At 37.0% G+C, this 13,238-nt stretch overlaps 1 protein-coding gene across 1 annotated transcript in view; it reads right to left on the bottom strand.

Annotated features, from left to right (window-relative positions):
- The window catches only part of LOC307146688 (uncharacterized protein), a gene marked incomplete at its 5' end in the record, with an annotated part of 33,358 nt that extends 21,347 nt beyond the window's left edge, over positions 1-12,011 (bottom strand). Inside the window, 14 exons of the mRNA XM_079850898.1 lie at positions 1,139-1,204; positions 1,307-1,696; positions 1,994-2,416; positions 4,079-4,474; positions 5,831-5,914; positions 6,005-6,391; positions 6,543-6,935; positions 7,317-7,385; positions 7,477-7,863; positions 8,104-8,511; positions 9,088-9,465; positions 10,107-10,487; positions 11,536-11,628; positions 11,717-12,011. Coding sequence (XP_079707024.1) covers positions 1,139-1,204; positions 1,307-1,696; positions 1,994-2,416; positions 4,079-4,474; positions 5,831-5,914; positions 6,005-6,391; positions 6,543-6,935; positions 7,317-7,385; positions 7,477-7,863; positions 8,104-8,511; positions 9,088-9,465; positions 10,107-10,487; positions 11,536-11,628; positions 11,717-12,011 — 4,150 coding nt within the window. The remainder of the gene's footprint in view (positions 1-1,138; positions 1,205-1,306; positions 1,697-1,993; positions 2,417-4,078; positions 4,475-5,830; positions 5,915-6,004; positions 6,392-6,542; positions 6,936-7,316; positions 7,386-7,476; positions 7,864-8,103; positions 8,512-9,087; positions 9,466-10,106; positions 10,488-11,535; positions 11,629-11,716) is intronic.
- Positions 12,012-13,238: the final 1,227 nt, after the last annotated feature.

Genomic DNA, 13,238 nt, shown 5'->3' with positions numbered 1-13,238 from the left:
TAATTAAAGCTCCTATTTTATGTTAATTAAAGTATATATTTTGTAACTTTTGTAAAGTTTTTATTTTATGCCTGTATTTCTGTAGGCTACGCCAGTATGTGACGATAAATAAAGTGCCTGTGACAACATTCGAATGAAGTTTGGATAGTTTGTTGTTATTACTATGCTATAAGTAAAAAGAATATTAAAGCTACAAGGCAAGGCAAAGCAAGTTTATTTATATAGCGTATTTCATACAAGTGCTTTGCATAGAAAAGGAATTTAAATTATTATAAAACAATAATAGGAGAGAATAAAAATTGTTAAATTATTTATTTTAATTAATTATTTAAAAAGTTACAAATAGACTTAAAAAATAAAACATTGTCGGTGGCGAAACAAGTGCGCCGACATGTAGCACCGTTGTGATTCGGGCTACCCGAGTTCGAGTCACGGCTCGTGGACCTTTCCCAATCCCATCCCCCCTCATTCTCTCCCACTTCACTTCCTGTCTAGCTACTGTCCTATCCAATAAACAACAAAAAAAATAAATCTTTCAAAAAAAAAGAATAAAACCGCTTTGGTTCATGAGACACACTAGTAGCAAGTTCCCAGCTTACTAGTGACCGCCTACCCTTCAATCGGGAGGAGTTATTCCAACACCTTCTGCCACTAATGGCTTCCAGTGTCCCTCCGACTCCTCAATGGAGTTGAGTTATCACCAACCATCTGCCTCTGATGGCTTTCGGTAAGACACCAGCCTGCAACCAAGGACCTAGTGTCCCATACTCACGTCTGAGTGTGTGCGTAAACTCACCGTCTCACTTCCCAATTCTCTCAACTCCTCAAACCAGACAGCCTAACCAAAAATAAATAAAATCTTACAACCTGAATCACTAAATTCAGGGCTCCACTGTCTGAATGGAAGAGTCAGAGAGACACAGGATGATGTTAACTCGACAAAATTATCTCGTGGCCAGGACATATTATCACGTTCTAACAAGTTAAAATGTTGTGGCCACGACAAAACTAAATGAACTGAACATGTCCCCTCCCGGTCACCGTACATTTCGTTTAATGTCTTAAATACAAAAAAGATGTAATGTTTAGTGACCTTTAAACAAAAGACAAAAAACTTTTTGACTTAAAAAAAACCTACTCATGCTGGATCCAATAATTGTAGCTGGACTTGTAGAGGAAATAGAACTTGATATAGTGCTATGATCTGAAAACAGGGAATTTTAAGAGATTAGTGAAATAATATAAATGTATAATAGTATAATATGTTTTGAATAAATATAAAAAAAGCAATACAGAAAAAACTTACCTGTACAGTACCCTGAACAAATGTATGAAGGTGGCTTTACAAATTCATACACATAGTAATCTCCTGGGCAAGCTTTGACTCTGATGGGTGTTAATTTGAAATTGCAGCAGCCATTCCATGTGCTTCCACAGACCTCCCTGGTCACCACCCCATCCTCTATCTGAGGGTGAGGACCATTAAGCCACAGACTGTTATCTGTGTTACAGCTGCCTGTGCTAACACAACTCTCTGCCATTCGGATGTCCATTCCATTGTAGAAAAGTCGGTACCAGCCGTTCCAAGAGAAGTGATCGTCACAAATCCACAATCCACTTTCATTAGTGGCTCTCCAGGGACGATCCAGAGATTTATAGTTGTAACAAGGATCAGCACGGATGTTGTTGAAATTAACTGTTAAAGAGAAAAAAGGCTGTTAGTGAAATCATAGTAGCCTATATAGTACCGTATATTTACATTATAAAATATTATTTAAAAAAATTAATGATGGTATTATCTCATGGCTGCATGTCTTTAGTCTAACTGGTTAAAACATCCATGATCAATAAAAAGGTTCAACATTCAACTTCCAATACATTTGTATATGTGCAGGTAGTAAAGTTAAGCAGTACCAAAGTTTTAATCTTCCATATAATCATTTCATATATACATAAATGTAATCTATACAAAACACACAAGTTAAAAACGCACCTGCACAGTACGTAGGCATAGGGATTGACACATCGGGTTTGATGAGTTTATAGACGTAATAATCTCCTGGACAGGCTTTGACTTGGATGGAGGTGGATGTATAGTAGCCACATTGATTGGAGTTCCACCACCACCACCACCACGAAGAAGTTCCCAAGACTTCACGGGTCACCACCCCATCCTCAAGACGGGGATGAGAACCATTGATATACAGTCCAGTATAACCACCACATCCTGTGGTGCTCACACACCACTCAGACATCTGAGCAGTTTCTCCATTCAAATACAGTCGATACCAGCCATTCCATTCAACATGAGTGTCATCATAGCCATAGTAATAATAATAGTTGTTCTGGTGCAAATCTCTCCAGTTATCATCAAGAATATTGTAACCAGAGCATGGGTCAGAGCTGGGAGGTGTGGCTTTTAAGAGAAGAGTGTCAAGAGAAAAAAGAGACAGCAAAGGGAGAGATTTTTACTTTACAAATAATCACAAATACAACAAGCTGTTAAATCTTATTACTTGTAATTGCTTTTCTATACTGCAAAGTTTTTCGCATTTATTAAATAAAAATTACTACAAAGAATACTCATTATTTGATTAATGTATAAATAAAATAAGTTTTTTGGACAAGAATGTGCACAAAAAAAATATTACATTGGCATTAAATGTACTTGTTTTGCAGATATTTCGAAAACATGCTGAGTTCACATACTCGTTTCTCAGAAAAACACTTCTACAGCCAGTTGTTTAACTTTGAAATGTGCGTTCTGTGTTGGAATGTGTGTTGTTGTTTTTTTTTTTGGTCTGTGTGATCCCACCCACTGCCAATTCACCCAATAGTATTTCGACACCCCAGAATGCCAGTTGACAGGAAACAACGTATTGCAGCCAGCAAACAAACTGGGTCAGAGATTGGCTGCATTCCAGTCCAAAATTGTCATGCCCTTCACTCGCTAACTTCCCTCCGTCTCGTTCACTCAGATGTATGTCATTGCTTACGATGCACGAGTGCCCACTACTGGCGGAAACTGCAATGGGCTGAATTGAAACGTCCTAAGCCCTTGATCACTTGGAATCAGCTATACTAGAGTTGATTTAATATTTACATTTTTTTCCCTTTAGGAGTTTGTTTAATGCAGCATCCAAATGTAGGTGTGTGTGGGTTGTTTTAAATAAAAATATATAATTATTATATCATAGAGTTGTTTGTTGTTGCGGTATTAGACGAGATTTGTGGTGACGTCACAATCGTACTGCATTGTGGGACATATAGGTGCCTGAAGTGTACATATGAAGTAGACTCGCTCCCTCGGTCAAAATCGAGGGAACGAGGGTCTGTCCATATAAACTTCTCTCGTCCACTTCACGAAGTGGAACGAACTTCAAAATGGCGGCGGGGATTCCCCCGAGGGGAAGTGCTTATAGAAGTTCGCAAGTGCTTGTCTAAAAGTGGACTGGAACGCAGCAATTGCAATTGACTCTACCCAACCTAAAAAGCCTTGGTATCCATCTAAAAATCTCTCATCGGCTAAGTCTCATCGGCTTTCATTGTCAATTTCGCTCGTTCCTGTTGCATGTCCTCAAACTGGCAATCCGCGTAAGCGTCGAGTCTGAGAAGGAGGTGGCGCGGAAAACAAGTTTCTCTGATATTTTGAATTTGGACTGCAGTACCCATTTCGACCACTAGCTGTCATTCTTTTGATCACTTTCATAAAAGTGGTGAAACTGAAATTTTCTGAAAATACGAAAAAAATCCGAAAGCTAAATGTCACTTTATTAATGTTTTAAAAAAATGTTTTCCTTTTGTTGTTATGATTTCCTTAATAACGTTTTAATGGTCTTTGAATGCGTAGATGGTGGTTTGCACATTTCAATTTGTTTTTAAATCAGTTTTACCAACAGACAACCACTGTTGCATTATACAGATCTGCCTATACATTCAACCAAAAAATAGGTCAAACAGGACACACAATGCATTACAGTCATTTGTGATGCTCTGTGGCATGATGAACACTGGTTAATTAACAAAGAAACACTGTACACAGATACACATATACATTGGTGAATGTAGATAAGTTTACCTGCACAGTAGGTCCCATGGCAGAAATTTGGTCTAACAAACTCATAGACGTAGTAATTTCCTGGGCAGGCTTTTACTTTAATGGGATTAGATTGGAAATAGCAGCAGTCATTGCTCCAGTGACCGCAGACATCTCGAGAGACCACTCCATCCTCGACTTGTGGATGTGAACCATTCATCCACAGTGGGGCATGAGTGCCACAGCTTAGCTGATCAACACATGTGTCTGGCATCTGAACACTCTGGCCACCAATGAAGAGACGATACCAGCCGACCCAGTTGACATAAGCGTCACACATTATGGAGGAGGAATGTTGATTGCTAGTTGATCGCCAATAATCATCCAGCACAGTGTAGTTGTAGCAAGGGTCGAAATGAATAGCCTCTGTTGTGGAAACTTTAACAATATAAATAATTGAGTTACTAAATAAATTGAGTTATTAAACATTTCTTTATGACTGAATATTTGTGTAGTTTTCATTAACCCACAAGTGAGCATAAATAAAACTAGTTTTCATATATATATATATATATATATATATATATATATATATATATATATATATATATATATATATATATATATATATATATATATATATATATATATATATATATATATAACAATTATTTGCCCCCTTTTATTAAATACTTTTTGCAACCTCCTTTTCCAAGATAACAGCTCTGAGTCTTCTCCTATAATGCCTGAGGAGTTTGGAGAACACCTGACAAGAGATCAGAGACCATTCCTCCATACAGAATCTCTCCAGATCCATCAGATTCCCAGATCCATGTCGGCGCTTCTTCTCTTCAGTTCAGCCCACTCCTTTTCTATAGGGTTCAGGTCAGGGACTTGGTTTTGTGCTCAGTGACCCATTTTTGTTTTGATATTGATGTTTGCTTTTTGGATCACTGTCCTGTTTGGAAGATCCAAACATGACCCGTTATAAGATTTCTAGCACACATCTGTTGGTATTTGATCGAATCCATGATGCCATGTGTTTGAACAAGATGTCCAGGACCTCTGGCAGAAAATTAGGCCCACAGCATTGAAGATTTTTTTTGTTCAATCTGACCATATAACCCATCCTGTTTGAAGTTCCAGTAGTGTCAGTTACTTTTCAAACCTTCAATGGACAGATGAAACAAAAACAAAAAAAAAGAGCTTTTTGGCAGCAAACACTTCATATGGGTTTGGTTCATACAGGGATAAAAAAGTACCCCATGTGTAAAATGAAATACTCTGCTGTATCTTTAATGCTGTGGGCCTAATTTTCTGCCAGAGGTCCTGGACATCTTGGTCAGATACATGGCATCATGGATTCGATCAAATACCAACAAATAAAAAAATCTAAATCTGACAGTCTGAGCTAGAAATCTTATAACGGGTCATGTTTGGATCTTCCAACAGGACAGTGATCCAAAAAACAAACATCAAAATCAAAACAAAAATGGGTCACTGAGCACAAAACCAAGTCCCTGACCTGAACCCTATAGAAAAGGAGTGGGCTGAACTGAAGAGAAGCTCCATCTGAAGGATCTGGAGAGATTCTGTGGAGGAATGGTCTCTGATCTCTTGTCAGGTGTTCTTCAAAGAAGAAGATAGAATCTTATTCAGATTCCCTGTGGGTGAGGGCCGTTTTATATATATATATATATATATATATATATATATATATATGGAAGTAAATGTAATGAAAAAGATGCACATAAAATAATTCTAAAACATTTTAGAAACAGTACAAATCTTTACCTGGGCTTGTAATGGATTCTGTGGGTGTAATTGACACTGTTGTTTCAGATGTTGTTGTAGATGCAGATGGCGTGCTTATAACTTCTGTTATAAAGTAAGAAATAATAATTAAATTTAAATCATTTCCAAACACAACCTAAAATATAAATGACTAAAGCATATTAGGAAATCTACCTGCACAGTAAGATGCACACAATAGTGGCCTGACAAACTCATACACATAATAATTTCCTGGACAAGCTTTGACTTGTATGGGATGAGAGCTGTAACCACAGCAGTCATTCTCTGTGGAACTGCAGACTTCCCTGGTGACCACTCCATCTTCTAGCTGTGGGTGAGGGCCGCTGAGCCGCAGTGGGTTCTCTGAGCCACACATGCCATAACCAACACATGACTCTGGCATCTGGGCACTCTGACCATTGTAGAACAGCCTGTACCAGCCATTCCAGTTGACATTATAATCACACATACTACTGAAGACAGAATTGTCAGTGGCTCGCCAAGGCTCATCCAGACTGGTGTAGTTGTAGCAGGGATCAGTATTTGGAGTGTTGAATGTAACTATAGTGAAATTATAAAGAGTGAATTATATGTATTGTGAATTAAATAAGTCCAAGAATACATGATTAATACCATTTAGCATTAACAAGTCTGTAAATACAGTTGTCATATGAAAGGTGATAATATAATTCATGAAGGAGAATAACTGTACCTGCACAATATACAGGCACTGGGATCGATGGCTTTGGCCTTGTAAGTTTGTAGACATAGTAATTTTCAGGACAGGCTTTGACTTGGATTGGGTCAGATCTGTAGGAATTGCACTGATCATTAACAGAGCCGTAGACGTCACGAGTAACAACTCCATCTTCCAGCTGAGGATGAGAGCCATCAAGCCACAGAGAACTAAAACCTCCACATGACATAAAACTGAAACACCACTCAGGCATCTGAGCACTCGATCCATTAATAAAGAGACGATACCAGCCATCCCATTCAACTAGAGTGTCATCATTTCCAGATATATATCCATACATATGCCAGTAACTGAGTGTGCTTCTCCAGTAATTGTCAAGAATGTTGTAGTTATAGCAGGGGTCGTAATCTGTGTAGATGGCAGGTGACGAGAACAAAAGAAAGAAAAGTTTATTTCAACAAGAACAGAAAAAAAAAAACTGTGCAAAGTATAACAGAATCTGCGCTTATTTGTTCTACATGTCAGTCAAATGCCCCCACTTTTGAGTGGGTGGTTCTTGGCCAGAATAGCCTTTCCTGTGGACTTTCATGCCCACAGCTAAAAGTCTGGAGATTGAGACTAAGTAATTAATCATTCACTATAAACATATCACTACCCCTTAGAATTTAAATTGCCAATGCAGTCATTGTAGTACATTCTACTGAATGTATTGAAGAATGTGGTTTATTTTGTTTCATGACAATTTAAGCAGGACTAAAGATTTTATGAGTTTTCACAGTAGAAACTTACTCAAGGTAATGCTGAATTCAGAAACGGTAGCTGGACTAGTAGTGGGAAGCAAGGATAATGTCCTGGCATCTAAAAAGTTAAATTGAACACATTACTGAAATAATTATTAAATAGTAAAAAAAAAAAAAAAAAATTTAAAAAAAGCTGAAATATATATTACCTGTACAATATCCTGAACACCCGTATTGTGGTTTAACAAATTCATAAACATAGTAATCTCCTGGGCAAGCTTTGACTCTGATGGGTGTTAATTTGAAATCGCAGCAGCCATTCCATGTGCTTCCACAGACCTCCCTCGTCACCACCCCATCCTCTATCTGAGGGTGAGGACCATTGAGCCACAGACTGTTATCTGTGTTACAGCTGCCTGTGCTAACACAACTCTCTGCCATTCGGATGTTCATTCCATTGTAGAAAAGTCGGTACCAGCCGTTCCAAGAGAAAGAGCCATCACAAATCCACAATCCACTTTCATTAGTGGCTCTCCAGGGACGATCCAGAGATTTATAGTTGTAACAAGGATCAACACTGATGTTGTTGAAATTAACTGTTAAGGAGAAAAAGGGTTTTAGTGAAATCACTGTTATAAAACTTAAATGCATAATGATGATGTCTCATGGCTTTGTGTCTATAGTCTGGTTAAAACAATTTTCATGTTATTAAAGTAAAATTTTGATGCTATCACTACATATTATTATTGGAATGTGATTTCAAAATCGAGCTATACCAAAACATCAATCTTTCATACAGAGAAGAATCATGTAATATATACAAAACACACAAGCACCTGCACAGTAAGTAGGCCTAGGAATTGACACCTCTGGTTTGACAAGTTTATAGACATAATAATTTCCTCCACATGCTTTGACTTGTATGGAGGTAGATGTATAGTAGCCACATTGGGAGTTCCACCTCCAAGAAGTGCCCAAGACTTCACGGGTCACCACCCCATCCTCAAGCCGTGGATGAGAACCATTGAGATACAGTCCAGTATCACCACCACATCCTGAGAAACTCACACACCACTCAGACATCTGAGCAGTTTCTCCATTCAAATACAGTCGATACCAGCCATTCCATTCAACAAGAGTGTCATCATAGCCATAGTATTGGCCGTGGAAATTGAGCACGTCTCTCCAATGATCATCAAGAATTTTATAATCAGAGCATGGGTCAGAGCTGGGAGTTGTGACTCCTAAGAGAGTCAAAAGATGAAAAGAATGACATTGTAGTAAGGGGTTTAAGCTTATAGATACTGTATATCATATTGAATAGAAATGTAAAAGAACTGCTTCTGGACTGCCAATTTTATTTGCCAGTCGAAACACAACCAAAACAAGGTTCTTCCGCAAGATGCATACAGTTGTATTAATAAAAAAAAACAAAAAAAAAACAGAGTAGCTTTAATTATTAATATTGTTAATATTTCTTTACTAATAATTTAGTTTAAGTCATTTTTGTGATTTCTTTACTCAAGTTTCCTTTGGCAATTATGTTAAATTGAAGATTGTACATTCCACTCTGTTTTATCAACTTTACAGACACAACTAGACTTGTTCCTTGTTTTCCATGATACAGATCAGCCTATACAGTTAGACTAAAATAAATTTGTCAAAAAGGACACAAAAGATTAAATTACCAGTTGGGGTGGTCTGTGGCATTACAGTTGTATTGTTGATGCTATTATTCATCATAACATCTGAAAAGATTTAAATGAATATTAGTTACACTTACATATTACATATGCAAGGATGAATGTAAATATATTTACCTGCACAGTATGCCACATTGCAGAACACTGGGTTGATGAACTCATATACATAATAATTGCCAGGGCAGGCTTTCACTTTCATTGGATTAAATTCATAATTGCAGCAGTCATTGTTCCAGTGGCCGCAGACATGTCGAGTGACAACCCCATCCTCGACTCTTGGGTGTTGACCATTAAGCCACAATGGAGCAACAGTGCCACAGCTGAACTGATCAACACATGTTTCTGGCATCTGAGCATTTTGACCCTCAATGAAGAGACGATACCAGCCAGCAAAATTAACATAAGCATCACAATTGTATGAAAAGTGATAGTTGGTTGCTCTCCAAGGCTCATCTAGGGCTGTGTAGTTGTAGCAAGGATCAATGCGTACAGCCTCTGTTACGAAAACAACAAAGAATAAGAATTAATTTATATTTATATGAATTTAGAATTAATTTATTATTCATTATAATGTACTTATTTCATTTTACTCTATTAACTCCACTTGAAATTTTGACAAATTGTAAAAATTGTAGCTGTACAAAATCTTTATACTTATGAACACTTTTAAAATCATACATATACACACACAAGCAGCTTGTTCCTATGCAGATTTTCGTGCAACTACTCTTAATGTTTACGTATTCATATTTCACTTTACTGTATTAGAAATTTTACATGAAAACATCTGCAAATTTCAAACACTATTTTATCTACAGTCTTTATACTGACACAAACACACCCACGTCAAAACATTAACAGTAGAGGGCATATAATATTACATTACCAGCCAAGCTTGTCTCTGGAGTGACAGTAGGATTGTTGATGCTAATGTTCCTAACTTCTGCAAAAAAAATTTATGAATATTAACATTTAATTAATAAATTAGATACAAATATCAATTAAATATGTACAAAAAAACACTTGTTGATGTATTTACCTCCACAGTATGTCAAAAACAGACAGATTGTCTAACAAACTCATAAATGTAATACATTACACAAACACATACATTAGTGAATGCAAATTATGCTTACCTGCACAGTAGGTCCCATAGCAGAAAGATGGTCTAACAAACTCATAGACGTAGTAATTGCCAGGGCAGGCTTTAACATTAATAGGATAGGAATGGAAAAAGCAGCAGTCATTGCTCCAGTGACCGCAGACATCTCGAGAGACCACTCCATCCTCGACTTGTGGATGTGGACCATTCATCCACAGTGGGGCATGAGTGCCACAGCTTAGCCGATCAACACATGTGTCTGGCATCTGAACACTCTGGCCACCAATGAAGAGACGATACCAGCCGACCCAGTTGACATAAGCGTCACACATCAAATTGAAAGTATATCGATGGTCAGTTGCTCTCCAAGGATCGTCCAACACAGTGTAGCTATAGCAAGGGTCAAAGGTGAGGGCTGTGGAAAAAAAAGTTTAAAATAAATAATTACAATGACTATAGCCTACATATTTTACACTTGTGGCTTGGAATCTACCTTGGAGTGGATTTTTATTTTTTTTAAGGCTTTTGTTTCAGACTCACTTACATTAATTTTAAGTTATACACAGAGAATTGTAGAGCATCTCTTTATTTAGAAATTAGAAATGACAAAACAGTCGAGCAGCCAATGAGTCTACAAACAAGTTTTGCGTAATGGTGGCAATGATGTAACTCCAATGCTCCTTTAACATTTAAAATGTTAAAATGCAAAAATGCTGCAACATTATGCGTCAGTCAAGACATGTCTTGTTTTGATCCATTGTTTAATAAATCATTCAAATAAGCCAACTAGAGTTTACGTTTCACTGTACCTCAGCACCGTACTGTATATTTAACGTATATTTTAAAGTAAACTATTTCACAACAAAAGTGACAGAAGTTATATGATTATTGTGTGATCAAAAAGTCGGACTCAGTACATTCATCTGATATTTTTAATGCATTTTTGCTGCAAATAGTGGTAGGTACAGTATAGTATTGATCTTCATTTTACGTAATTAAATTTCTGTTTTACAATAATGCAAGTTATTGTTGTATGTTTGGGGAATAGTTTGTGATTATCAAAAATAAAATGTAAAAATACAAAGAAAATAAGTATAGCAATACTCCCTGCAAAGTTTGGGAAAGAAGATTAGATTATGGTTTTGAAAATTAAACCTAAAATTATATAAATAAAACTAATAAGGCAAGGCATGGCAAGTCTTATTTATATAGCACATTTCATACACTATGGTAATTTAAAGTGCTTTACACAGAAAGGAATTAAAATAATCACAAAATAAAAGCAACGAAAATGAATTAGATGAATTAAAGATGAATTAGGCCGTACATAACGTTCTGTTGTAGTCTATCACACAAAATCCTGCCTGTGATGTTCTAGAAAAAATTGTTTAAAGTTATAAAAAACAAAATCTAAAAACATTATTATTCTTTTTTTTTTTTTACATTAAGAAAAAGTATAATACCTGAGTCAGTAATGGATTGTAGAGGTAGGCTTGCCACTGTTGTTGTAGTAGATGATGTTGTAGATGCAGATGGGATGTTAAGGCTTGTGACATCTGGTACCAGGGACATTTTTTACATTAAAGACCAAAATTTTCTAACACAACATAAAAACAATTGTGTAAATGGAGGAAATATATTTACCTGCACAGTAAGATGCACACAATAGTGGCCTGACAAACTCATACACATAATAATTCCCTGGACAAGCTTTGACTTGTATGGGATGAGAGCTGTAACCACAGCAGTCATTCCGTGTGGAACTGCAGACTTCCCTGGTGACCACTCCATCTTCTAGCTGTGGGTGAGGGCCGTTGAGCCGCAGTGGGTTCTCTGAGCCACACATGCCAGAACCAACACATGACTCTGGCATCTGGGCACTCTGACCATTGTAGAACAGCCTGTACCAGCCATTCCAGTTGACATTATAATCACACATACTACTGAAGACAGAATTGTCAGTGGCTCGCCAAGGCTCATCCAGACTGGTGTAGTTGTAGCAGGGATCAGTATTTGGAGTGTTGAACGTAACTATAGTGAAATTATAAAATGTGCATTATATGTATTGTGGATTAAATAATTCCAAGACTACACGATTAATACCATTTAGCATTAACAAGTCTGTAAATACAGTTGTCATATGAAAGGTGATATTATAATTAATGGTATGTAAGGCATGAAGTAGAATAACTGTACCTGCACAATATACAGGCACTGGGATCGATGGCTTTGGCCTTGTAAGTTTGTAGACATAGTAATTTCCAGGACAAGCTTTAACTTGGATTGGGTCAGATCTGTAGAAATTGCACTGGTCATTAACAGAGCCGTAGACGTCACGAGTAACAACTCCATCTTCCAGCTGAGGATGAGAGCCATCAAGCCACAGAGAACTAAAACCTCCACATGACATATAACTGAAACACCACTCAGGCATCTGAGCACTTGATCCATTAATGAAGAGACGATACCAGCCATGCCATTCAACACGGGCATCATCATATCCAGATATATATCCATACATATGCCAGTAATTGAGTGTGCTTCTCCAGTAGTTGTCGAGAATGTTGTAGTTGTAGCATGGATCAGTGTTGATGGCGGCTGATGAGACCAAAAGAAATAAGTTACGTCATTTCAAATCCTGACAGTTTGGTAACCAGTGGGAAGATCTTATGGCTAAACTACTCCCGTTGTAGGGTATATCCTAGTCAAGTTGTAGGATATATCCTAGCCACAAACAGCAAGGAAAAGCAATGCTAAATACAAATCAAATCAAATTTGGTGCAAATTCATGTCACTTTGAAGCTAGTCAAATTAGCAGATGCCAACATTGACAAGTTATGATAGGTAGGAAAAAAAAATCACAGACTAACAACCTGGTGAATGTATTTACAAAATGTTCTATTCATTGTATGTCATGTTACTGATTTAGTAGATTTTTGGACCAACATGCACTAAATACAGAAATATTAATACATTTTGTCAACATTTGATTTTAAGCACTCGAGCATATAGTTTTCACATAGTAACAAGCAGCTATGGTACTGTGTGAAACCAGAGTAACTCTTTGAAAACCACTGCACTATCCTATGGTTACAAGTTTTGGGAATTTGAATGACTCTAACACCCATTGAAACCAAGAACAATCACTATAATAATGATAAATACA

This window comes from Squalius cephalus (genome assembly GCF_949319135.1).
Source record: "Squalius cephalus genome assembly, chromosome: 19".
Taxonomy (NCBI): domain Eukaryota; kingdom Metazoa; phylum Chordata; class Actinopteri; order Cypriniformes; family Leuciscidae; genus Squalius; species Squalius cephalus.
The sequence above is the reverse complement of the archived record's forward strand: the minus strand, read 5'-3'. Positions and strand labels throughout refer to the sequence as shown.